The sequence below is a fragment of the Pseudophryne corroboree genome, chromosome 4 (assembly GCF_028390025.1).
Source record: "Pseudophryne corroboree isolate aPseCor3 chromosome 4, aPseCor3.hap2, whole genome shotgun sequence".
Classification (NCBI taxonomy): domain Eukaryota; kingdom Metazoa; phylum Chordata; class Amphibia; order Anura; family Myobatrachidae; genus Pseudophryne; species Pseudophryne corroboree.
The window spans coordinates 691125342-691152792 of NC_086447.1; the positions used below are offsets into that span (position 1 = coordinate 691125342).

Below are 27451 nucleotides of genomic sequence, written 5' to 3' on the forward strand. Positions count from 1 at the left end.
CACAGAGCCTATAACCACTGCACAGCAAAATACCCGAACCGGAGTATCAGCTGCGCTCAGGTTACTCCGCTAGCACTTGTCTCCCGGTTGCCATGACGACGTGGCAGCACAGGGCAGGAGACCCTAACAGTACCCCATTTATAATGTAGGTATTATTTTTGTTCTTGCTACCACAGTGCATTACCTTACACTTGTCTGTATTAAGGCTCATTCTCCATTTTACTGCCCATGCTTCCAGTTTGACTAAGTCGTTCTGAAGAGACTCAGCATCTCCCTCCATATTTATAACCTTACACAATTTGGTATTGCCTACACAAATTGACACCATGCTCTCTAGATCTACTGCTAGATCGTTAATGAAAATGTTGAACAATAATGGTCCAAGTACAGACCATTGTGGGTCACCACTTAGTACTTCAGTCCAAAAAAGTTCCATTTACCACAACGCGCTGTTTCCTATTATCTAACCAATTTCTGACCAAAGTGCATATTGTGATTCCTAGCCCTAGTTCTTGTAACTTACAGATAAGTCTCATGTCCAGTACTGTGTCAAAAGCTTTAGCAACGTTTAAACAGGTTACATTCACCTCCTTACCCTAATCAATGTCCACACTAACTGTTTCATAAAATCCTAGTAAGTTTGTTTGAAGTTGATCTAGCCTTCACAAATCCATGTTGGTTCCTTATAACCTTATTGGAATCAATGAACTTCTGTATACTATCCCTTAGAATACCTTCCAGTACTATCCCCACTATAGATGTAAGACTATCTGGTCTATAATTACCCGGTTCAGCTTTACTTCCCTTTGTGAATATCAGCACTACTTCTGCTATACGCCAGTCTTTAGGTACCATGCCTGATGTAAGTGAGTCATCGAAGATCAAAAATAGCGTACTTGCTAGTTCAGAGTGAAGCTCCACGAGAACCCTTGGGTGAATTCCATCGGGACCATGTGATTTATTCATCTTCATTTTTTTTTAAATCTGTCACAGACTACCTCCTCACTTAAATAAGCACTTAGCAGTGAGACATTATCTTTGTTGAGCTTGTGTGTTAATCCTGTTACATAGAAACATAGAATTTGACGGCAGATAAGAACCACTTGACCCATGTAGTCTGCCCTTATTTTTACCATATTTTTATCTCAAACCTTATCTGATCATTATTTCTTTGTAAGGATATCCTTATGTCTATCCCATGCATGTTTAAATTGCTCTACTGTCTTAGCCTCTACAACCTCTGTTGGGAGGCTATTCCACTTGTCTACTACCCTTTCTGTGAAGTAATTTTTCCTCAAATTTCCCTTGAACCCCCCCCCCCCCCCCCCCCTCCAGTCTCAGTGTATGTCCTCGTGCTCTATTGCTTCTCTTCATTTGGAGAATGTTTCCCTCCTGGACTTTGTTAAAACCCTTGATATATTTGAAAGTTTCTATCATGTCCCACCTTTCCCTTCTCTCTCCAAACTATACATATTGAGATTTTTTAGTCTTTCTGAGTATGTGATGTAGGCCATGCACCATTTTAGTTGACCTTCTTTGTACAGTCTCTAATGTATTAATATCCTTTTGAAGATAAGGCCTCCAGAAATGAACACAGTATTCAAGATGAGGTCTTACAAAAGACCTATACAGTGGCATTATTACTTCTTTCTTTCTGCTGCTGATTCCTCTCCCAATGCATCCAAGCATCTGACTAGCCTTCCTCTTTGCTTTGTTACATTGCTTACCTGCCTTTAAATCACCTGAAACAGTGACTCCTAGATCCCTTTCCTCCTATGTAGTTTCCAGTATAGTGCCATTAACACTATACTTAGCCTTTGGATTTTTGAGACCTAAGTGCATGATTTTGCATTTTTTGGCATTAAACTGTAATTGCCACACTCTTGACCATTCCTCTAGTCTACCTAGATCCTCAAACATTTGTTTTACCCCACCCGGTGTGTCTACCCTGTTGCATACCTTTGTGTCATCTGCAAAAAGTCATACTTTCCTTTAATGCCATTTGCAATGTCACCAATAAAGATATTAAAAATCACTTGTACAAGAACAAATCCCTGGGATACTCCACTGGTAACATTTCCCTCCTGTGAATGCACTCCATTTACCACAACTCTCTGTTTTCTATCCTGCAACCAAGATCTTATCCATTCAATAATCCTAGTATCCAATCCGAACCTTCCAAGTTTATTTAGCAGTCTGCGATGTGGAACAGTGTCAAAAGCCTTGCTAAAGTCTAGATAAGCTATATTCATGGCTCCACCTTTATCCATCACTTTAGTCACACAGTCAAAAAAGTTAATAAGATTTGTTTGACATAATCCTCCCCCAGTGAATCCATGCTGTTTGGGATCCTGCAAATTGATGGATTTGAGATAATCTACAACTCTTTCTTTTAAGAGTGTTGCCATCAATTTCCCTACTACTGATGTAAGACTCACTGGTCTGTAGTTGTTTGCCTCTTCCTTGCTTCCACTTTTGTGCAGTGGGACTATGTTCACTCTTTTCCAGTTGTCTGGATTTACTCCTGTAGATAATGACTTGTTGAATAATTCTGTCAATGGTGCTACCAGCACATCTTTAAGTTCTTTTAGTATCCTTGGATGTATACCATCTGGCCGTATAGATTTGTCCACTTTCAGCTTTGAGAGTTCTGTTAGGACCTTCTCCTCTGTAAATGTACTTGTTTCATTTTCCTGAATATCAGTGCAACTTAATTGTGGCCCCTTTCCCTCTCTTTCAGTAGTGAATACTAAACAAAAATAATTATTAAGGTGATCTGCTACTACATTGTCTCCCTCAACAAGACTCTCAGTCTCTGTCTTTAGTTTCATAATTCCAACTTTTGTTTTTCTCCTTTCGCTTATATACCTAAAAAAAAGTTTTGCCTCCTTTTCCCACTGACTGGGCCATTTTCTCCTCTGCTTGTGTCTTTGCACATCTGATTACCTTCTTAGTCTCCTTCTGTCTGACAAGATATATCTCTTTGTCTTCATTATTTTGTGTCAGCTTATATTTCCTAAAAGCCATCTTTTTTTCTTTCACAATATTTGCTACTTCTTTCGCAAACCACACTGGCTTCCTTTCCCTTTTGTTTTTCCTAACACTTCTGATACAAAGTTCTGTTGCCTTTAATATTGCACTTTTTAATGTTTCCCACCTCTCCTGCACTGCTTCCAAGTTCCTCCACTCTGCCAAAGAATTGCTTACACATTTTCCCATCCCTACAAAATCAGCCTTCCTAAAATCCAACACCTTTGTTTTTGTATGGGATGAGTCAGTCAGTCTCTGTCTTTATGCTGAACCATACTGCTTGATGATCACTGGATCCCAGGTTTTCACCAGGGACTTGCAGTCAGGGGAGGCAGGGGAGGCAGTGCCTCCCCTGTCATTAGTGATTAAAATAATCGAAAGAAGATACTTATGACACATATTCTGTGTCATAGGTTTCTTCTTTATATTATTCCAATGATTTTAATACATATAATTAGTTTGGGATGCACTGATAGCGGGGAACGGGATACAGTGTGGGGGGGGGGGGGGCACTGGGCTGAAAAAGTCCATTGAAAAAGGTGGTGAAAGCGGCACTAGTATCAGTGCCTCATTGACAGCGACGGGCTTTCAGCTCACATGAAAGCATGTCTCTGTCAGCGCTGCAGATGTGATTGGACAATGGATCCAGTACTGGATCCACTGGTCCAATCACCTATACGTGGCGGTGGGACAAGGCTTTTGTCAATGAGTACCTCCAGCTACCATGCCGGTGGCATAGCCGGGTGCAGCAGTGTGCTCTCTTCCCTCCTTCTCTGCCCTCCAGAGCCGGATTAAGCCTGCCGCCCGCATACAGACAGTGGCAGATCAAATCCACTGTTGTTCCTGCTGCCGGGCCAGCCGGAGTGAGCTACCCCACCTCCGGTGATTGTCCTGGTGTAATCACCGTCCCCCGCTCTGCGCTGCACGGACACTCCGCGCTCAGATCCTCCCAGCCAGCAGCTGCGCTGACTAGTTCTGCCCGCCACCAGCATTAGTCAGTCTCCTCGCCCTGGGCTGATGGCGGCAGAAGATGGGCTGTGGGAGTCTGGGTCTGGGAGAAGCTAAGCACAGAGATGGCCCCTGCCGAGGACCCGGTGCTGTTCCTGCAGGATGTGTGGGAGGAGCCGGAGGGCGATACCCTGGAGAGTGAGCACAGTGCTGTGTGGACGGGACACCGAGAAGTGTTCTTACCCAGAGGTAACGGGGAGATCTCCAAATGCCTGCCCCCTCATCAGCCTTTTTATGTGAGAATTTAAACAGTAGTTCTGGAATATAGAGACACACATACACATATATTATGACTCTGTTGATACAGTATATTTAAAAAAAATTATAATTGGTATTTGATTTGCTTTCCTTTGCTACTAGCTTGTCAGTTTCTACTTTAGCCACTCATTTCTTTTTTTGCATATTTTGTTACAATCCTTATAGTGCTACAATGACTCTGCATTCCCGTCTGATTTGTATTGCTGCCCATGGGAATAAATTTGCGAGTAATATTAACGAGCAGTGATTTTAATACCTCCCATTTCTCTGTAGTATTTTTTCCTTGAAACACAATTTCTCATTCAATGTCCCTTAAAGCTTCCCTCATCATGTCAAAGTTGACTTTGCTAAAGTTTAGAGTCTAGTTGAGCTAATATAGGACTGCTTCTGAGAAGTGACATTGAATGTGACCATATTGTGGTTAGAGATGAGCGGATTCGGTTTTACTCGGTTTAACTCGGTTCTCAAAACGGCATCTTATTGGCTCACGGATGTCACGTGTTTTGGATAGCCAATAAGATGCCGTTTTGAGAACCGAGTAAAACCGAGTAAAACCGAATCCGCTCATCTCTAAAAATTTGTGGTCACTGTTTCCCTTGGGCTCCCCTACTATAATATTTGATATAAATTCCCCATTGTTAGTTAATACCAAGTCTAAGATTGCATTGTACCTAGTTGGTTCCTCAATTAGTTGAAGTAAGTAGTTATCATTTAGTGTGTTTAAAAACATATTACCCCCAGCAGTATCACATTAATTGTTTGTCCAGTTTATCTCCCTATTGTTAAAATCTCCCATCACTATTACGTCTCCTACTCCTGCTGTTCTTTCAATTTGCTTCAGTAACATTTCCTCATCAGACTCAGTAATACCAGGTGGCTTGTAGCACAGCCCCAATACTATCACTTTTGTTCCTTTTTCCCCACATGCAATTTCTACCCATAACGTCTAAACAGTATTTACAGTTCCCTCATGAATATCTTCCCGTTTAACAGGTTTTCACTGACGTCCTAGTGGATGCTGGGAACTCCGTAAGGACCATGGGGAATAGCGGCTCCGCAGGAGACTGGGCACAAAAGTAAAAGCTTTAGGACTACCTGGTGTGCACTGGCTCCTCCCCCTATGACCCTCCTCCAAGCCTCAGTTAGATTTTTGTGCCCGGCCGAGAAGGGTGCACACTAGGGGCTCTCCTGAGCTTCTTAGTGAAAAGTTTAGTTTTAGGTTTTTTATTTTCAGTGAGACCTGCTGGCAACAGGCTCACTGCATCGAGGGACTAAGGGGAGAAGAAGCGAACTCACCTGCGTGCAGAGTGGATTGGGCTTCTTAGGCTACTGGACACCATTAGCTCCAGAGGGACCGAACACAGGCCCAGCCTCGGAGCTCGGTCCTGGAGCCGCGCCGCCGGCCCCCTTACAGAGCCAGAAGCAAGAAAAGGTCCGGAAAAATCGGCGGCAGAAGACATCAGTCTTCAACAAGGTAGCGCACAGCACTGCAGCTGTGCGCCATTGTTACTCAGGCACACTTCACACTCCGGTCACTGAGGGTGCAGGGCGCTAGGGGGGGGCGCCCTGAGCAGCAATGTAAAACACCTTGGCTGGCATAAATACACCACATATAACCCCCAGGGCTATATGGGTGTATTTTAACCCCTGCCAGAACTCACCTAAAAAGCGGGAGAAAAGGCCGCCGAGAAGGGGGCGGAGCCTATCTCCTCAGCACACGGGCGCCATTTTCCATCACAGCTCCGCTGGAAGGACGTCTCCCTGACTCTCCCCTGCAGTCCTGCACTACAGAAAAGGGTAAAAAAGAGAGGGGGGGCACTAATTTGGCGCAGTTTTATACTAACAGCAGCTATAAAGGGAAAAGCACATTTTATAGTGGTATTCCTGTATATATATAGCGCTCTGGTGTGTGCTGGCATACTCTCCCTCTGTCTCCCCAAAGGGCTAGTGGGGTCCTGTCCTCTATCAGAGCATTCCCTGTGTGTGTGCGGTGTGTCGGTACGATTGTGTCGACATGTTTGAGGAGGAAAATGAGATGGAGGCGGAGCAATTGCCTATTATACAGTTGTCACCCCCTAGGGAGTCGACACCTGAGTGGATGAGCTTGTGGAAGGAATTGCGTGACAGTGTCAGCTCCTTACGACAGACAGTTGACGACATGAGACAGCCGGCTACTCAGCTTGTGCCTGTCCAGGGGTCTCAAACGCCATCAGGGGCTTTAAAACGCCCGTTACCTCAAATGGCAGACACAGACACGGATTCTGACTCCAGTGTCGATGATGAGGAGACAAACGTGACTTCCACTAGGGCCACACGTTACATGATTGAAGCAATAAAAAATGTATTGCATATATCTGATAATACAAGTACCACTAAAAAGGGTATTATGTTTGGTGAGAAAAAACTGCCTGTAGTTTTTCCTGTATCCGAGGAATTAAATGAAGTGTGTGATGAGGCGTGGGTCTCCCCCGATAAAAAACTAATAATTCCTAAAAGGTTATTGGCATCGTACCCTTTCCCGCCAGAGGATAGGGCACGTTGGGAAACACCCCCTAGGGTGGATAAAGCGCTCACACGCTTGTCTAAACAGGTAGCACTACCCTCTCCTGATACGGCCGCCCTAAAGGAACCTGCCGATAGAAAACTGGAGAATATCCTAAAATGTATATACTCTCACACGGGTGTTATACTGCGACCAGCTATCGCCTCAGCCTGGATGTGCAGTGCGGGCCTGGCGTGGTCGGATTCCCTGACTGAAAATATTGATACCCTAGATAGGGACAGTATATTACTGACTATAGAGCATTTGAAGGATGCATTTCTATATATGCGTGATGCACAGAGGGATATTTGCCGACTGGCATCAAGAGTTAGCGCGCTGTCCATTTCTGCAAGAAGAGGTTTATGGACGCGGCAGTGGTCAGGTGATGCGGATTCTAAAAGGCACATGGAAGTATTGCCTTATAAGGGGGAGGAGTTATTTGGGGTAGGTCTATCTGACCTGGTAGCCACGGCAACTGCTGGAAAATCCACATTTTTACCCCAGGTAGCTTCTCAACCTAAGAAGACGCCATATTATCAGGCGCAGTCCTTTCGGCCCCATAAAGGCAAGCGGGCAAAAGGCGCCTCATTTCTGCCCCGTGGCAGAGGGAGAGGAAAAAGGCTGCAACAAACAGCCAGTTCCCAGGAACAAAAGCCCTCTCCCGCCTCCGCAAAGTCCTCAGCATGACGCTGGGGCTCTACAAGCGGACTCAGGCACGGTGGGGGCCCGTCTCAAGAAGTTCAGTGCGCAGTGGGCTCACTCGCAAGTGGACCCCTGGATCCTTCAGGTGGTATCTCAGGGGTACAAATTGGAATTTGAGACGTCTCCCCCTCGCCGTTTTCTAAAGTCTGCTTTACCGACGTCTCCCTCAGACAGGGAGGCAGTATTGGAAGCCATTCACAAGCTGTATTCCCAGCAGGTGATAATCAAGGTACCCCTCCTACAACAGGGAAAGGGGTACTATTCCACACTATTTGTGGTACCGAAGCCGGACGGCTCGGTGAGACCAATTTTAAACCTAAAATCCTTGAACACTTACATACAAAGGTTCAAATTCAAGATGGAGTCACTCAGAGCAGTGATTGCAAACCTGGAAGAAGGGGACTATATGGTGTCTCTGGACATCAAGGATGTTTACCTACATGTCCCAATTTACCCTTCTCACCAAGGGTACCTCAGGTTTTGTGGTACAGAACTGTCACTATCAGTTTCAGACGCTGCCGTTTGGATTGTCCACGGCACCCCGGGTCTTTACCAAGGTAATGGCCGAAATGATGATACTCCTTCGAAGGAAGGGAGTTTTAGTTATCCCTTACTTGGACGATCTCCTGATAAGGGCAAGATCCAGGGAACAGTTGGAAGTCGGAGTAGCACTATCTCAGATAGTGCTGCGCCAGCACGGTTGGATTCTCAATATTCCAAAATCGCAGCTGATCCCGATGACACGACTTCTATTCCTAGGGATGATCCTGGACACAGTCCAGAAAAAGGTGTTTCTCCCGGAGGAGAAAGCCAGGGAGTTATCCGAACTAGTCAGAAATCTCCTAAAGCCAGGCCAAGTCTCAGTGCATCAATGCACAAGGGTCCTGGGAAAGATGGTGGCTTCTTACGAAGCAATCCCATTCGGCAGATTCCACGCAAGAACCTTCCAGTGGGATCTGCTAGACAAATGGTCCGGGTCGCATCTTCAGATGCATCAGCGGATAATCTTGTCACCAAGGACAAGGGTGTCTCTCCTGTGGTGGTTGCAGAGTGCTCATCTTCTAGAGGGCCGCAGATTTGGCATTCAGGACTGGGTCCTGGTGACCATGGATGCCAGCCTGAGAGGCTGGGGAGCAGTCACACAGGGAAGAAATTTCCAGGGTTTGTGGTCAAGCCTGGAGACATCACTTCACATAAATATCCTGGAGCTAAGGGCCATCTACAATGCTCTAAGCCTAGCAAAACCTCTGCTTCAAGGTCAGCCGGTGCTGATCCAGTCGGACAACATCACGGCAGTCGCCCACGTAAACAGACAGGGCGGCACAAGAAGCAGGAGGGCAATGACAGAAGTTGCAAGGATTCTTCGCTGGGCGGAAAATCATGTGATAGCACTGTCAGCAGTGTTCATTCCGGGAGTGGACAACTGGGAAGCAGACTTCCTCAGCAGACACGACCTCCACCCGGGGGAGTGGGGACTTCACCCAGAAGTCTTCCACATGATTGTGAACCGTTGGGAAAAACCAAAGGTGGACATGATGGCGTCCCGCCTCAACAAAAAACTAGACAGGTATTGCGCCAGGTCAAGGGACCCTCAGGCAATAGCTGTGGACGCTCTGGTAACACCGTGGGTGTACCAGTCAGTGTATGTGTTCCCTCCTCTGCCTCTCATACCCAAGGTACTGAGAATCATAAGGAGGAGAGGAGTAAGGACTATACTCGTGGCTCCGGATTGGCCAAGAAGGACTTGGTACCCGGAACTTCAAGAGATGCTCACAGAGGACCCGTGGCCTCTACCTCTAAGAAAGGACCTGCTCCAGCAGGGACCCTGTCTGTTCCAAGACTTACCGCGGCTGCGTTTGATGGCATGGCGGTTGAACGCCGGATCCTGAAGGAAAAAGGCATTCCGGATGAAGTCATCCCTACCCTGATCAAAGCCAGGAAGGATGTAACCGTACAACATTATCACCGTATTTGGCGTAAATATGTTGCGTGGTGCGAGGCCAGGAAAGCCCCTACAGAGGAATTTCAACTGGGTCGTTTCCTGCATTTCCTGCAAACAGGACTGTCTATGGGCCTAAAATTAGGGTCCATTAAGGTTCAAATTTCGGCCCTGTCGATTTTCTTCCAAAAAGACCTGGCTTCAGTTCCTGAAGTTCAGACGTTTGTCAAGGGGGTACTGCATATACAGCCTCCTTTTGTGCCTCCAGTGGCACCTTGGGATCTCAATGTAGTTTTGGGGTTCCTAAAATCACATTGGTTTGAACCACTCTCCACTGTGGACTTAAAATATCTCACATGGAAAGTGGTAACGCTGTTAGCCCTGGCTTCAGCCAGGCATGTCTCAGAATTGGCGGCTTTATCCTATAAAAGCCCTTACCTAATTTTTCATGCGGACAGGGCAGAATTGAGGACTCGTCCTCAATTTCTCCCTAAGGTGGTTTCAGCGTTTCACTTGAACCAGCCTATTGTGGTACCTGCGGCTACTAGGGACTTGGAGGACTCCAAGTTGCTGGACGTAGTCAGGGCCCTGAAAATATATGTTTCCAGGACGGCTGGAGTCAGAAAATCTGACTCGCTGTTTATCCTGTATGCACCCAACAAGCTGGGTGCTCCTGCTTCTAAGCAGACTATTGCTCGTTGGATTTGTAGTACAATTCAGCTTGCACATTCTGTGGCAGGCCTGCCACAGCCAAAATCTGTGAAAGCCCATTCCACAAGGAAGGTGGGCTCATCTTGGGCGGCTGCCCGAGGGGGCTCAGCTTTACAACTTTGCCGAGCAGCTACTTGGTCAGGGGCAGACACGTTTGCTAAATTCTACAAATTTGATACCCTGGCTGAGGAGGACCTGGAGTTCTCTCATTCGGTGCTGCAGAGTCATCCGCACTCTCCCGCCCGTTTGGGAGCTTTGGTATAATCCCCATGGTCCTTACGGAGTTCCCAGCATCCACTAGGACGTCAGAGAAAATAAGAATTTACTTACCGATAATTCTATTTCTCGTAGTCCGTAGTGGATGCTGGGCGCCCATCCCAAGTGCGGATTGTCTGCAATACTTGTACATAGTTATTGTTACAAAAATCGGGTTATTATTGTTGTGAGCCATCTTTTCAGAGGCTCCTCTGTTATCATGCTGTTAACTGGGTTCAGATCACAGGTTGTACAGTGTGATTGGTGTGGCTGGTATGAGTCTTACCCGGGATTCAAAATCCTTCCTTATTGTGTACGCTCGTCCGGGCACAGTATCCTAACTGAGGCTTGGAGGAGGGTCATAGGGGGAGGAGCCAGTGCACACCAGGTAGTCCTAAAGCTTTTACTTTTGTGCCCAGTCTCCTGCGGAGCCACTATTCCCCATGGTCCTTACGAAGTTCCCAGCATCCACTACGGACTACGAGAAATAGAATTATCGGTAAGTAAATTCTTATTTTAAAAACGGCTTTATGTAAAGACATACCCCTCCACCCCGTTTATTTAATCTATCTCTCCTGAGCAGCGTGTAACCCTCTAGATTGACTGTCCAATCATGAGATTCATCCCACCAAGTCTCAGTAATGTCTATAATATCATAATGTTTGCTTGTTGCAAAGACTTCTAGTTCCCCCTTTTTACCTGTAAGGTTTCTAGGGTTTACATATATACAATTAAGATAAGTATTTCCCCTTGTGCTAGGGACAGCATTTTCTATATGCAGTAATGATGACCCATAATCGTCATTAGTTAGTGTTTTGGCAATACCTTTGGTAATACCCTTGTTAGTACCCATGTTGATACCCTTGACAGCTGTTCTTTCCCTCCCCCCTTCTCCACCCCCATTTCGTTCACTACCTCCATCCTTACTATTCTCACTGCATGACCCGTAGTTTCTAGCTAAATCTTCCCTCCAGGAACCTAGTTTAAAAACTCCTCCAACCTTCTAACCATCCATACCGCCCAGCATTACTGCCCCCTCCTCATTCAGGTGCAATCCATCATGACAAAAAAAATGGCGCCTGACTGAGAAGTCCACCCAATGTTCCAGGAACACAAACCCCTCCTTCCTACACCAGTCTCTAAGCTACACTTTTTACCGCCCTAATCTCCCTTCTGCCTCCCTGGGCTAGCACGTTCATGGGTAATATTTCAGAGAATATTACCTTAGATGTCCTTGCCTTTAGTTTCTGACCTAAGTCCCTATAATCTTTCTTAAGGACATCACACCTACCCCTAACTTTGTCGTTGGTGCCAACGTACCTGAAAAAAAAAAAAAAATTATGCAATTCAGTACAGTACTATAGCCTAGCTGTGAAGAGAAACAATGGCCCTCATTCCGAGTTGTTCACTCGCTAGCTGCTTTTAGCAGCAGTGCAAACGCTAAGCCACCACCCTCTGGGAGTGTATCTTAGCTTAGCAGAAGTGCGAACGAAAGGATCGCAACGCTGCTACAAAAAAAATTGTGCAGTTTCAGAGTAGCTCCGGACCTAATCCTACCTTGCGATCACTTCAGACTATTTAGTTCCTGTTTTGACGTCACAAAGACGCCCTGTGTTCGGCCAGCCATTCCCCTATTTCCCCAGCCACTCCTGCGTTTTTATCTGGCACGCCTGCGTTTTTCAGCACACTCCCTGAAAACCGTCAATTACCACCCAGAAACACCCACTTCCTATCAATCACTCAACGATCAGCAGTGCGACTGAAAACCTGTGTAAAAACTGCATCGGCTGTTGTGAAAGTACGTCACGCGTGCGCACTGCTCATCATACGCAAGCGCAGAAGTGCCGATTTTTGGCCTGATCGCTGCGCTGCGAACAAAAGCAGCTAGCGATCAACTCGGAATGACCCCCAATATTCAACAACAGAACAGTAAATGATAAAACAATACAATACAGTAACTGATAAAACAATACAATCAAGGACAAGGGGAGATACAGAAGGACAGAGAAAAACAAAAAGCAGTCACTTATACAGTAATGTAGTTAAGCTTATACTTATCTTCCCTAGTAGCAGCAGCGTCAGCAGTCACGAGTCACCGGCCCTCTCTGTCACACTCCTCTGGTAGCTGCAGCAGCAATCTCTGGCCCCCTTAAGTAGCTCCTTCTGGCAGCCGCAGCAGCAGTAGGCTCTGATCCCCCTCATGCCGGCTGTGGCGGCAGCAGCTCTTGGCCCTGCCACAGCAGCGTCACCAGGCTCACCTGGGATACACTCACTCACACACACACACAAAACGAATATAGAGACACACATACACATATATTATGACTCTGTTGATACAGTATATTTAAAAAAAATTATAAATTTGATTTGCTTTCCTTTGCTATTAGCTTGTCAGTTTCTACTTTAGCCACTCATTTCTTTTTTGCATATTTTGTTACAATCCTTATAGTGCTACAATGACTCTGCATTCCCGTCTGATTTGTATTGCTGCCCATGGGAATAAATTTGCGAGTAATATTAACGAGCAGTGATTTTAATACCTCCCATTTCTCTGTAGTATTTTTTCCTTGAAACACAATTTCTCATTCAATGTCCCTTAAAGCTTCCCTCATCATGTCAAAGTTGACTTTGCTAAAGTTTAGAGTCTAGTTGAGCTAATATAGGACTGCTTCTGAGAAGTGACATTGAATGTGACCATATTGTGGTTAGAGATGAGCGGATTCGGTTTTACTCGGTTTAACTCGGTTCTCAAAACGGCATCTTATTGTCTCACGGATGTCACGTGTTTTGGATAGCCAATAAGATGCCGTTTTGAGAACCGAGTAAAACCGAGTAAAACCGAATCCGCTCATCTCTAAAAATTTGTGGTCACTGTTTCCCTTGGGCTCCCCTACTATAATATTTGATATAAATTCCCCATTGTTAGTTAATACCAAGTCTAAGATTGCATTGTACCTAGTTGGTTCCTCAATTAGTTGAAGTAAGTAGTTATCATTTAGTGTGTTTAAAAACATATTACCCCCAGCAGTATCACATTAATTGTTTGTCCAGTTTATCTCCCTATTGTTAAAATCTCCCATCACTATTACGTCTCCTACTCCTGCTGCTCTTTCAATTTGCTTCAGTAACATTTCCTCATCAGACTCAGTAATACCAGGTGGCTTGTAGCACAGCCCCAATACTATCACTTTTGTTCCTTTTTCCCCACATGCAATTTCTACCCATAACGTCTAAACAGTATTTACAGTTCCCTCATGAATATCTTCCCGTTTAACAGGTTTTAGAAACGGCTTTATGTAAAGACATACCCCTCCACCCCGTTTATTTAATCTATCTCTCCTGAACAGCGTGTAACCCTCTAGATTGACTGTCCAATCATGAGATTCATCCCACCAAGTCTCAGTAATGTCTATAATATCATACTGTTTGCTTGTTGCAAAGACTTCTAGTTCCCCCTTTTTACCTGTAAGGTTTCTAGGGTTTACTTACATACAATTAAGATAAGTATTTCCCCTTGTGCTAGGGACAGCATTTTCTATATGCAGTAATGATGACCCATAATCGTCATTAGTTAGTGTTTTGGCAATACCTTTGGTAATACCCTTGTTAGTACCCATGTTGATACCCTTGACAGCTGCTCTTTCCCTCCCCCCTTCTCCACCCCCATTTCGTTCACTACCTCCATCCTTACTATTCTCACTGCATGACCCGTAGTTTCTAGCTAAATCTTCCCTCCAGGAACCTAGTTTAAAAACTCCTCCAACCTTCTAACCACCCATACCGCCCAGCATTACTGCCCCCTCCTCATTCAGGTGCAATCCATCATGACAAAAAAAAATGGCGCCTGACTGAGAAGTCCACCCAATGTTCCAGGAACACAAACCCCTCCTTCCTACACCAGTCTCTAAGCTACACTTTTTACCGCCCTAATCTCCCTTCTGCCTCCCTGGGCTAGCACGTGGCATGGGTAATATTTCAGAGAATATTACCTTAGATGTCCTTGCCTTTAGTTTCTGACCTAAGTCCCTATAATCTTTCTTAAGGACATCACACCTACCACTAACTTTGTCGTTGGTGCCAATGTACCTTAAAAAAAAAAATCAATTTTATGCAATTGAGTACAGTACTATAGCCTAGCTGTGAAGAGAAACAATGGCCCTCATTCCGAGTTGTTCACTCGCTAGCTGCTTTTAGCAGCAGTGCAAACGCTAAGCCACCACCCTCTGGGAGTGTATCTTAGCTTAGCAGAAGTGCGAACGAAAGGATCGCAACGCTGCTACAAAAAAAATTGTGCAGTTTCAAAGCAGCTCCAGACCTAATCCTACCTTGCGATCACTTCAGACTATTTAGTTCCTGTTTTGACGTCACAAAGACGCCCTGTGTTCGGCCAGCCATTCCCCTATTTCCCCAGCCACTCCTGCGTTTTTATCTGGCACGCCTGCGTTTTTCAGCACACTCCCTGAAAACCGTCAATTACCACCCAGAAACACCCACTTCCTATCAATCACTCAACGATCAGCAGTGCGACTGAAAAGCGTCGCTAGACCTTGTGTAAAATTGCATCGTCTGTTGTGAAAGTATGTCGCGCGTGCGCACTGCGCATCATACGCATGCGCAGAAGTGCCGATTTTTGGCCTGATCGCTGCGCTGCGAACAAAAGCAGCTAGCGATCAACTCGGAATGACCCCCAATATTCAACAACAGAACAGTAAATGATAAAACAATACAATACAGTAACTGATAAAACAATACAATCAAGGACAAGGGGAGATACAGAAGGACAGAGAAAAACAAAAAGCAGTCACTTATACAGTAATGTAGTTAAGCTTATACTTATCTTCCCTAGTAGCAGCAGCGTCAGCAGTCACGAGTCACCGGCCCTCTCTGTCACACTCCTCTGGTAGCTGCAGCAGCAATCTCTGGCCCCCTTAAGTAGCTCCTTCTGGCAGCCGCAGCAGCAGTAGGCTCTGATCCCCCTCATGCCGGCTGTGGCGGCAGCAGCTCTTGGCCCTGCCACAGCAGCGTCACCAGGCTCACCTGGGATACACTCACTCACACACACACACAAAACACAAAACGCAACCCCTCTCACAAACTTACACACAGAGCGGAAGCGGCAGCTCTTACCTTTGTTGCACGCTCTGCTCTGCTTAGCACCTGCTCCAGTCCCCCCTCTGGCTCCCGCTCCACTCAGCACTGGCTCTGACCCCCTCACCGACACCGACACCTGCTCCCTGTCACTGGCACCACACGCACACATGCATCCATGGACCACTTCCGGTTCTGGGTCAGCATCACTCCTCCTCACAACACAGCGTCACTCATCCTCACAGCGCCTCTCCTGAAAGTCTCATACGCAAGTTGATATACAGTATCAAAAGATATATACAGAATACACTATTAACTACCAATCATAATATAGATTAACACCTTTCTATATTATTTATGCTAATTATTCATTCATTCTAACCAATCATATAAAATGTCATATTATTGCCTAAAGGAAAACAATGGGCTACACTAAGGCCCATTTTTCACATTCTGTATTCGATGTGTGTTTTTTTTATTGTGGACAAATCATAGCTACATGGTGTGTGAGAAATGGATTGTAAGCAGGGTTGTACTGACCCCCGGTGAGCCCTACTGTCCAAGAGCCCACCCCATACTCTAGAGATCAGGTATATCTTACATTATGCTGCACAGGACGATGGTGTATTTTCATTGCTGGTATTAATCTAGTACATTATCATGTATGTACTATCAGTATTCAGTATACAGTATTTATAAAAGAGCGCAAATTATGCACTCTCTAATGGGTAGCCAAGCCTCCGTGACAGCTAGCCACACCTCCTATAGAGGCTGATCACCTCCCTAAGCATGGGCCCCTTCTACTGCATTCCCCCAGTTGGGCCCTTCACGCCCCAGTCTGACACTGCTTGCAATCCTGGCTAACCCTGTAGAGAAAAAGCTCACAATGATAACATAAAGTGTTTCACACAGAACATGTTCTAAGAGTAAGGGCATACAGACATTTATATTTTACCTGTGAACAAGATAGCTACCAGCTTCCAATTTGACTGACCACTTAACTGCTGTATAACAGGAGATTTGTTTTTGTGCTTTGTTATTGGGCTGCATAATCTCAGGAGGGATAATGACTCTATATCACACCTATAAATATAGAATTATATCGTAAACAAAGAAGCAGAACATCTATTATTTGATTATTATAATTTTCTTTTCAGCTAGGATTGGCTGATGGTTCTTCCTTGACTAAGCTTCACAGTGAAACGTACATTGGCATTTATTGTGCACATATTTCTCTACTTGCTTCCTGAAAAACTCTTTCATACTTTACAACAAAGTTTAGTTATCTATAGGGACAGAGGCCGTTAGGTGTGGCTACATAGCACAATTTTAGTGAGATTACTACTGATATTTTCTTTTATCACATCGCTTTATGGTGGCTGACCCGATAAAAAAGCCAACTCAGTTTATGAGGATCTGCTAATTAAATGACACTACCCTTACAACCTAATGCTCAGGTGTACCCTAGCCTTCCACTATCAGGCATTTTTGTCTTGGGGTCATACTTGTCTGAGATGGAATGTCCAAGTCAGCACACAAATTCAATGTTATATTTTCTTATCATTGATAACTATACAGTGATTGCTAGAGTGACACATTACTATTATGTACTGTATGTATAGGTCATTGTGGCAGAGTGTCTCTCTCCCACAGGACTAGCTAAGGTATAAAAACAAAGGCCAGATGAGTTAGTAAAGGGGGAATGTGTGGGAGAGACTGCACCTTTAGCAGCTCTCTCTGTCCTGGAGAAATCTGCACCCTGAAAGTGCAGTGAAATATTTTGCCTGTTTACACTGCTGTCTTCAAGAAAGCTGAATTGTTATTTTGAACTGTTGATGGTATCTTTTGTAAAAAGCTATTACAGTGGCTATGCCTGTCAGCTGGAAATAAAAGTTTACTTGTTTGCAATACTTGTGCCTCCTATTGGTCGTCTGGAACTTACCCGCTACATTGTGGTGTCAGAAGAGGAATAAGTGCATCCTGTGCAAAGGATCCTGAACAGGCGACCATGGAAGCCGTTATGCAACAGATGTTGCACTGCTTTAAGCAGCAACAAGCAGTTGTGTATGATCCAGTACTCCCCAAAATGCTGGCCTCAGATGATGTGCGGGCCTTTCTTATAACCTTTGAAAGGGTTGCTACCTTGCATGCATGGCCCAAAGAGTCCTGGGCTTTACGGATTGCCCCTTTGCTAACAGGGGAGGCCCAAGCTGCATATGCCTCCCTGTAGCTGGAAGATGCAAAAGATTATGACCGCGTGAAGGCTGCTGTAGCTGACCGATTTGGCCTTTTTCCAGAAGTGTACCAGAGGAAATTCAGGTCTGTATCCTATGACTGTGATGTGAGGCCACGTGTTTTGGCCGAGAGGCTAGCCAGCCTTGTGGTTAAGTGGCTCTAGCTGGAACGAAATAACTCTGCCCGGCTAGGGAAGTTGGTCACCTTGGAACAATCTACTGCTCTCCTAACTGCCAAGATTGCTTGCTGGGTCCAGCTGCATTGGGTTGACACTTTAGACTCCGCAGTCCGGCTAGTGGAAAATGCATTGCTGGCACAGGAAGGTATGGAGAACCTTTCTACTTTAATTATGCCGGAGCCCTCACATTTGTCCCTGCAGAAACCGTTGTCTCGGGGTAAGATGTCCCCACGTCAAGATCCGGTTAGACGCCAGTCTCCCTCTCAGACGCTGACCTCTGAGAAATTGAGGCCCACAGCTGCCTGTTTACACTGCTGTCTTCAAGTAAGCTGAATTGTTATTTTGAACTGTTGATGGTATCCTTTGTAAGAAGCTATTACAGTGGCTATGCCTGTCAGACGGAAATAAAAGCTTACTTGTTTGCAATACTTCTGCCTCCCATTGGTCATCTGGAACTTACCCACTACAGTCATATTCTATTCCCACTACCTGAATCTTTTTTTAATACTAACATTAGATAGATAGATAGATAGATAGATAGATAGATAGATAGATAGATAGATAGATAGATAGATAGATAGATAGATAGATAGATGAACTAAGACTCTTGTGAAACTATATTATCCAATACACTTATTGTAAAAGAGTTCTTAAACGTTTAAGGTATCCTACAGCATTAGACATGAAGATCACATTTGTTTCAGGAAAACAGTACAAATACAGGATGATGATTATTATTATTATTATTATTATTATTATGATTATTATTATCATCATCATCATCATCATCATCATCATGTATTTATTATAGTGCACCATCATATTCCACTCTGTTTTACAATTGGGAACAAAATAGTAATAAAACAAGTCTGGGTAATAACAGACAGACAAAGAGGTAAGAGGGCCCAAGACTATAGGAAAGTAGGGATTTGATACACAGGGCGATAGCAAGGTGATAAACGTCCCTGTGCAGAAAAAACACCAAGAGGGTGCTACCAATAATTATCGGATTAGCTCTCGCTAATTCAAAGCGCAATGGAATATGTTGCACTTTATAAGAAACTTAAATAATAATTAAATTCCAACCAATAACCATGTGAAAAATATATTTCTTAATTTTTTTTCCTTTTTAGCACCAATTTACAGGAGAAGTCGAGTGGATTCCAATTTGCAGTTTCTCAATATGGAAGAAAGTTTTTTTCAGAGCATAAATTATCTTTCTAAGCAACCAAGGACTATGTAGTTAGTCCTTATGTATTCTGGAGTTATGCTCTCATACCAATAGAGTCACCACAAAGAAAAGGAGGCCCACAGGCCACTTGTTAATACTTTTTTTTAAGGAATGCAAATCTATCCTTCAGCTATTTGCCCAAATTATAAATCATTTTCTTCAGATCTTTGTCAGACATAGGTGACATTTTGGCTAAGCTTAAACTGATGTGTTGCCTCATAATGCCTTCTTGGCTACAATAAATGCGAATTGAATTCCCTCTATGCCATCATCTCACATGATGATGGTATAGAGCAGGCCTGGCCAACCTATGGCTCTCCAGCTGATATGAAACTACAAGTCCCAGCATAACCCCCTGTCAATAAGCAAGTAAAGCATGCTGGGACTGGTAGTTTCACAACAGCTGGAGAGCCACAGGTTGTCAAGGCCTGGTATAGAGGCAACCCGTAAATCCTTGACATCTACTGTATACATTATCAGCTCCTTATACCACCTATTAATTTTAAGCTACAACTCCTATCCTGTGCTCTTGAATATAGCCAGTTTTCCATATGGAGATACATATTTCTTTCAACTAACAGGCACCACAATGGGGTCGAATGTAACACCAAGTTTTGAAAATACTCATTTGCATTTCTGTGATTCTATTTATTCAGCAGATATTATTTATTAGAAAAATTTTGTATATAATATCTCTGGTGTGCTGAACACAAAGGAGAGATTTGAGGAAATTATGGATTCTCTTAACCATCTGCCAAATCCTGTGAAATTCACATATAACTACTGTAGACAGTACTAAAGTTGACTTTCTGGAACTTACAGTATATCACAAGGATGGAAAATTGGCTAAAACATTATTTCACAAATCTACAGAGTTAAGTACACTGCTGCAAGCAACCAACTTCCATCCAGAACATTTGAAAAAGATTTTACATATCTCTCAGGTTTTTTTATTACTTATAAACAATACATATTTATAGCAAGCTGAATTTCAATTAGAGGAGATGAAAAACAGATAATCCAGAGAGGCTATTATAAAACAGGAGTTAATTAAGGTCTCAAAGAAGCCTACAAGAGTGTGTCAGACAGCCATGGACTAAATGGATACAAAAAAACTTGGGATCGGGTTATCTTCATTGCCAACTATAACACCCAGACATTAACGATGATATTCAATTGATATATCACTCCAGATCTCCCACCTAATATGATTGGAAATCACAGGGCGATATTCAAATGTCCTCCATTTTCATGCATATCACGCCCACAGTCGGGTTTAGCCATGTAAAATTGCTAAACCCAACTAAACTATTGCGTGTGATGTGAAAAGTCATGCTTGGGTGCATAAACGGGTCACTTTTTGCGCATTTTAGCTCGCCACCCCTGGGGATAATGAAGTAAAATTATGATAACGTGCCTGTTGGCAAACATTAGAATAGCTGCTGGTGGGCATAAACGAGTAGGGAGAGGGCATTTGAATCTTGCCCTAAGTGTAAAAAAAACAATTAAATGGAACTGGCACCTGTTCAATGAATCCCAAGTTCATGCAAGCTTACTAGTACAGCTGAATCAGCCTCGGCAGTGCTGATTTTCACTGCTACAGAAGTTAGTACCCACAGCTGCTGCTTTCAGCGACTTGGATACTGAATTATGGGGAGCCACTCAGGCCCCCCATAAAGAATAGGCCTGATAGTCTTTTTATCAGCCATAATCTACAAGGACATTTGATATACTATAGAGATACTGCACTTGTTATTTGTATTTCTTATGTGCACCAACAGATATGCACCCACCAACAGAACAAACTTGATTTGTTAAGTGATTGAACATGAAGTTATTGTACATGTGTGTGTGCAGCTGTAGTCAGACTTTAGATATTGGAACATATACTGTAGATTGTATAATTTGCAGGGTTCAATTTAAGATTTGGCAAGGAAATAGTCCCTGTGTAACAGTGTGACAAGTACAGTATAGCATGGATACTCTCTAGTGTGTGATACAGAAGATAGACATTATAAAGATCGGCAGCCCTTAGGTCAACATCATTAGGTCGACAGTCAAAAGGTCATCAGGATTAAAAGGTCAACAGTCAAAATGCCAACAGGGTCAAAAGGTTGACAATCGACCTTTTGAAGCAAATGTATATTATCAAAAGGTAAAGAGTCAGGCACTCACCAATGGACTGGTTTTCTAAAGCAGCTAGAGAAAATATATAGTATACTCTGCGCTATATAACCACTGTATCAGGCTGAGCTATAGTGTGCAGTCTGTCATATAGAATAATTGACTCAGTAGAACTGTGAAAGTATAACAATAAATTCTTTATCTAATATTTAAAAAGCGGTATACATTTCATACAGAATAAGCAGCATGTATTAGGCAACAATTAATTTATAGTCACAATTAGTATAGCATGTAATGAGATAAGATATCTTTGTTATATTACTAAAAAATGAATGAAAGTACACTGGCGTCCCAGTGATTAATAAATGTCTCGTAAAAATAATCACGGCTTTATTTAGTAATGAACTTTTGTATATATTGAGGTATAATTACCCATGTGCAGATTTCTGTGAGTATGGATAAGCAGGATCCGTTAATATACGTGCACATAGATTGGTATGCAGTTAATTGAACTGATTGAAGCTGGTTTGGAAAAGGCCGTATATTTTTCACGGCTGAATTCCGGATAAAATGGTTCTTATTGACCTGTGTGAAGATCTCCAAAGAACCCACCTCCTCACACCGGGTGTTAGACCTCACTGCGGAGGCCAGTAGCAGTCACTCGGTACAGGTGAGCGGAAAACTGGACGTCTGTGATAGTGGTAATCTCCTCAAGCCGGGTGTTAGACCTCACTGCAGCGGCCAATATCACTCACTCGGTACGGGTAGACAGAGAACCTGACGTCTGCAGCACAGCACCTGGACGGATGTCAGCGCCCTCGCCGAGAGCCGCTGGCCGGAGCGCCCGGCGTGTAACCAAGCCGTGATGGGATATAGCTGTGAAGATCGTTGGCTGTGAGACCGTTTGGCAAGATAGGTCAGCAGGTAGTGCCGAACAGCTGAACTTCGGAAAGTGGGCGTCAACGCGTTTCGTCTCCTTGGCAACCGGAGACTTCCTCAGGACGAGGAAGTCTCCGGTTGCCAAGGAGACGAAACGCGTTGACGCCCACTTTCCGAAGTTCAGCTGTTCGGCACTACCTGCTGACCTATCTTGCCAAACGGTCTCACAGCCAACGATCTTCACAGCTATATCCCATCACGGCTTGGTTACACGCCGGGCGCTCCGGCCAGCGGCTCTCGGCGAGGGCGCTGACATCCGTCCAGGTGCTGTGCTGCAGACGTCAGGTTCTCTGTCTACCCGTACCGAGTGAGTGATATTGGCCGCTGCAGTGAGGTCTAACACCCGGCTTGAGGAGATTACCACTATCACAGACGTCCAGTTTTCCACTCACCTGTACCGAGTGACTGCTACTGGCCTCCGCAGTGAGGTCTAACACCCGGTGTGAGGAGGTGGGTTCTTTGGAGATCTTCACACAGGTCAATAAGAACCATTTTATCCGGAATTCAGCCGTGAAAAATATACGGCCTTTTCCAAACCAGCTTCAATCAGTTCAATTAACTGCATACCAATCTATGTGCACGTATATTAACGGATCCTGCTTATCCATACTCACAGAAATCTGCACATGGGTAATTATACCTCAATATATACAAAAGTTCATTACTAAATAAAGCCGTGATTATTTTTACGAGACATTTATTAATCACTGGGACGCCAGTGTACTTTCATTCATTTTTTAGTAATATAACAAAGATATCTTATCTCATTACATGCTATACTAATTGTGACTATAAATTAATTGTTGCCTAATACATGCTGCTTATTCTGTATGAAATGTATACCGCTTTTTAAATATTAGATAAAGAATTTATTGTTATACTTTCACAGTTCTACTGAGTCAATTATTCTATATGACAGACTGCACACTATAGCTCAACCTGATACAGTGGTTATATAGCGCAGAGTATACTATATATTTTCTCTTGTTCTCCAATTAATTGGCAACCTAGCTAGTTGTCTTACTCAGCTGCTATTGATGCACTTTATGTAATTAATTACTAATTGCTATCAGCGCCGGAAGAATATCAGATAGGGACAGGTGTCTTTTTCTGTTTATTCGTTTGTATTTTTCTAAAGCAGCTGCCAAAAATAGTATTAGTTAGTCCTATTATGGTGAAACACAAAAAGAAAAGAGAAAGAAAAGGCAGCGCTAAAGATATACAATGGATTGTCTGAACTAGGTACACATAATTTAATGGATGAATTTTATATTGCACATACACATGTATAAAAATGTGTATATAGAAACAATTTAATTCCTGTATGGGACTATCCTCCAGCGGTTGTCATACAACACTTTAATATATTGGACTGGGCTGCCAGTTCTAAGGGAGAAAGAATCGTCTTCTTCTACAAAGTATTCTGAGACTAAATAGGCACGGCAGAGAAATATTAATTGGCTGACATTCAACAGTTTTTAACATTTTAGTCATTTTATTTTTATACATGTGTATGTGCAATATAAAATTCATCCATTAAATTATGGGTACCTAGTTCAGACAATATATTGTATATGTTTAGCGCGGGTGGTCTTCAGGTTGCCGACTGTCGGGATCCCGGCGCACAGTATACCGGTGCCGGAATCCCGACAGCCGGCATACCGACAGTTTTTCTCCCTCGTGGGGGTCCACATCCCCCCTGGCGGGAGAATAAATAGCATGAACCGCATAGCGCGCCACCGTGCCCGTAGCATGGCGAGCACAGCGAGCCCGCAAGGGGCTCATTTGCGCTCGCCACTCTGTCGGTATGCTGGCGATCGGCCTTTCTGGCGCCAGTATGCTGGTCGCCGGGAGCCCGGCCGCCGGCATACCATACCACACCCATTTAGCGCTGCCTTTTCTTTCTCTTTTCTTTTTGTAGTCGACATTTTGACCCTGTCAACCTTTTGACCATGTCAACATTTTGACTGTCCCCCTTGTAACTATCTATCAGCGACCTCCCGCTTTCTATATAGAGGGAGCAGGGGTTAAAGTGAGCCGGAACGGGGCGGAACTGCGTTCCGTCAGTTCCACTTGGAGACGGAACGCAGTTCCGCTTCCTCCGGCTCATCTAACCCGATGTGTGCTCAGCGCTGCAGGGAGATGCCGGGCACCCACTGAGATTGTGATACCAGCTGGTGCCTGGCTCTCTCTCCACAGAGAAAGCCGGCGGCAGGAGCTCACTACTGAGCTCCGGCTTCCGGCTCTGTCAGTGTGCGCGATGGGAGAGACGTCATGATGTCTCTCTCATAGTGCCGAGGAGTGGACGCCAAGAAGACTGCAGCGGTAGGACGCATGAGCGGGGCTTGGTGAGTATGGTATGTTTTTCTTTTTTATATGTGTGAGTGCTTCTACTGGGGGCAAACTACAAGTGGGCTAATTACTGGGGGCTAAACTACAGGGGGCATACTACAGGGGGCAAACAACAGGGGTCATTACTACTTGGGGGCATTACTACTTGGGGCAAACTACAAGGGGGTTAAACTACTGGGGGCATACCTACAGGGGCTAAACTACTGGGGGCCTTACTACTTGGAGGCTAAACTACTTGGGGGCTAAACTACTGGGGACATTACTAATGGCGGATAACTACTGGGGGCAAACTACATGAGGGCTAAACTACAGGTTCTAAACTACTGGGGGCATTACTATGGGGGGCTAAACTACCGGGGGCATAACTGCAGGGGCTAAACTACAGGGGGTATTACCACTTGGGGCAAAACTACATGGGGCAAACTACATGAGGGCTAAACTACTGGGGGGGTAAACTACTGGGGTCATAAATGCAGGGGTATTACCACTGGGGGCATAACTACTGGGGATAAATGACTGGGGGCATTACTACAGGCAACATTACTACTGGGGGCAATACTACACAGGGGTATTACCATTAAGGGCATTACTAATGGGGGCACTACTAATGAGGGCATTGTAAATGGGGCACTTCATAAGGGGCATCACTCCTGGGGACATAAGGGGCACTACTACTGGGGGCATTGCATAAGGGGCACCACTATTATGGGCTCTATATAAGGGGCACTACTACTGTGGGCATTACCAGTACAATGGACATTGCATAAGGAGCACTACTACTGTGGCCATTGTATAAGGGGCGCTACTGCTGTGGGCATTATGTGTATTATGGGGTGCTACTACTGTGGACATTATGTGTATTATGGGTGCTACTACTGTGGCCATTATTACTATTGTGTGACCACACCCCTTTTCTGGGGCATGCACCAATGACGCGCACAATACCTTTATTACATGGGCGCCAGGGGGAAGGGGGGTGAGTTCCACCACCTCTCTAGGACCACTTTAAGCACTGAGAGGGAGATTGTGCATCAGCTGATTTGGTTATTCTGCTGTAATAATTACAGTAGTCTGAAGTGTATTGCCTCTGTGGAACTGGGTTCATAGTCCTCCAAGGAGCTGAATAGTTAGAACGTGTATTGTAATTGTGGTTGTGCACATTTTAAGTGGTACTGCAAGTTCATTGTCAATAATCTTCTCCTATTGCCTTTCATGTTGTATTTATTGAAAATAGTAATTTGTCTTATAAAAGCTGCAGCATAGTTACCCACCCTGTCATACAGCTGCAATTAATAAATGTACCATGGTAGCAGCAAGCCCTATGTGCCTCATATTCCCGAGTTATTGTGGTTTTCAGTTGTTGGGCCAGAGGTTTCCTGATTAGCTTTCTGGTGTACAAAAATCCATTTCATACCTTGTCAGGATTAAGATGGTGGCACTGACAGAAATCAAGAAAGGTGAGAGATGTACCAGCTACTTATTCACCACTACAATGCATTACTGCAGTCTAGATATGGATGAAAGGGGTGTTACAAGTATATGTATAGATACTTATTAAATAGGTATTCTTTCTGTTTGATGAGCCTTTATTAATTGTATCTTTCAGAAGAGAAAGATGAACGGATTGGCATAGAGGAAGAAAATATCCTGCATATTCCCTTTAGCCCGCCACGTTACTCTGAACAGGAAATGGTGAAAAGATCAAAGGAATTTTATGAATTGCTCAACCAAAGAAGATCTGTGAGGTTTATCAGTGATGATCCAGTCCCGAAAGAAGTCATTGACAACATCATCAGAGCAGCAGGTAAATTACAATTCCAAATAACTAATAATATTTCTAAAACAATTGTACTTCACTGTATAGGTTACTGGTCAGAGTTGGTTCTCCTAGGACATATTAGCTTCATAGTATCTGTATCTGTTATTGCTTACAAATAAGTGAGTTAACGACATACTTAGATACTACTGTATATAACTGAAACTCAATGCATTAAGAAAATTGTTATATGTTTGTAAGATTGGGAAAGAGATTAAAAAAGCATTTTTAAAAAGAATAGTGACTGTATTTTGCATTTCAAAATATACTAAAAACGGACACAAAACAGATACCAGCCAAGAATGATACTAGTACAGTATGTATATAAGGGATCCGGTCAGGATCCCAGTGGTCGGGATACCTTCAATCAAAATTCCCACGCCGGAGTCCTGACACGTCTCAGAATACCGGCTCTAGCATTCCAACAAGATACACAGCACCGGCACCAGGATCCCAACTGCCAGGATCCCGAATGATTGTCTGAAAGGCCACTGGAGAGGTAAGCCACAGGGGGGGAAGGGGGGGCTTTAGGCTTAGGTTGTGGGAGAAGGGGATAGGGTTAGGCTGCGGGCAGTGCCAGATTAAGGTCCACATGGGCCTGGAGCTGAAATTTATGAAGGGCCTATTGTGTGCATTGGAAGGAAGTGTGACAAGTACTGCGGTGGTGGTCTAAATAGGGAGTGTGGCCTATGCCATGATTGTGGCATGGAGGTCATAGCTAGTGCCTTCCTTCAACCACTCAACAGTGCTCGTCAAAATGGGATTTTGAAGTGGGAGTATGGGAAATGAAACGGGAGTACTGTAGCGTGCACCAAAAAAAGGGGGCATGGCTACTGAAAAGTAGTGTGTCATTAGAAGTATATACATTAGTGTGTCCAGGGGCCTTACTACAGAGGTGGGGGCCTGTGTGCACCTCCGGGTGGGCCCCATCTTCTGTACGGTGCTGTAGACTCCACAGGCCTCCAGAAACAAGGCACCCGCCATGATCCGGAGACAAATTTGTCTACTGCGCATGCGCAGCGACCATTTTGGCAACGATTTCC

The 27451-nt window shown here is 44.3% G+C and overlaps 1 protein-coding gene across 1 annotated transcript in view; it reads left to right on the forward strand.

The window, feature by feature from the left end:
* The window catches only part of IYD (iodotyrosine deiodinase), a 170310-nt gene that overhangs the window by 74440 nt on the left and 68419 nt on the right, over nucleotides 1-27451 (forward strand). The window contains exon 2 of the mRNA XM_063917904.1: nucleotides 26199-26396. Coding sequence (XP_063773974.1) covers nucleotides 26199-26396 — 198 coding nt within the window. The remainder of the gene's footprint in view (nucleotides 1-26198; nucleotides 26397-27451) is intronic.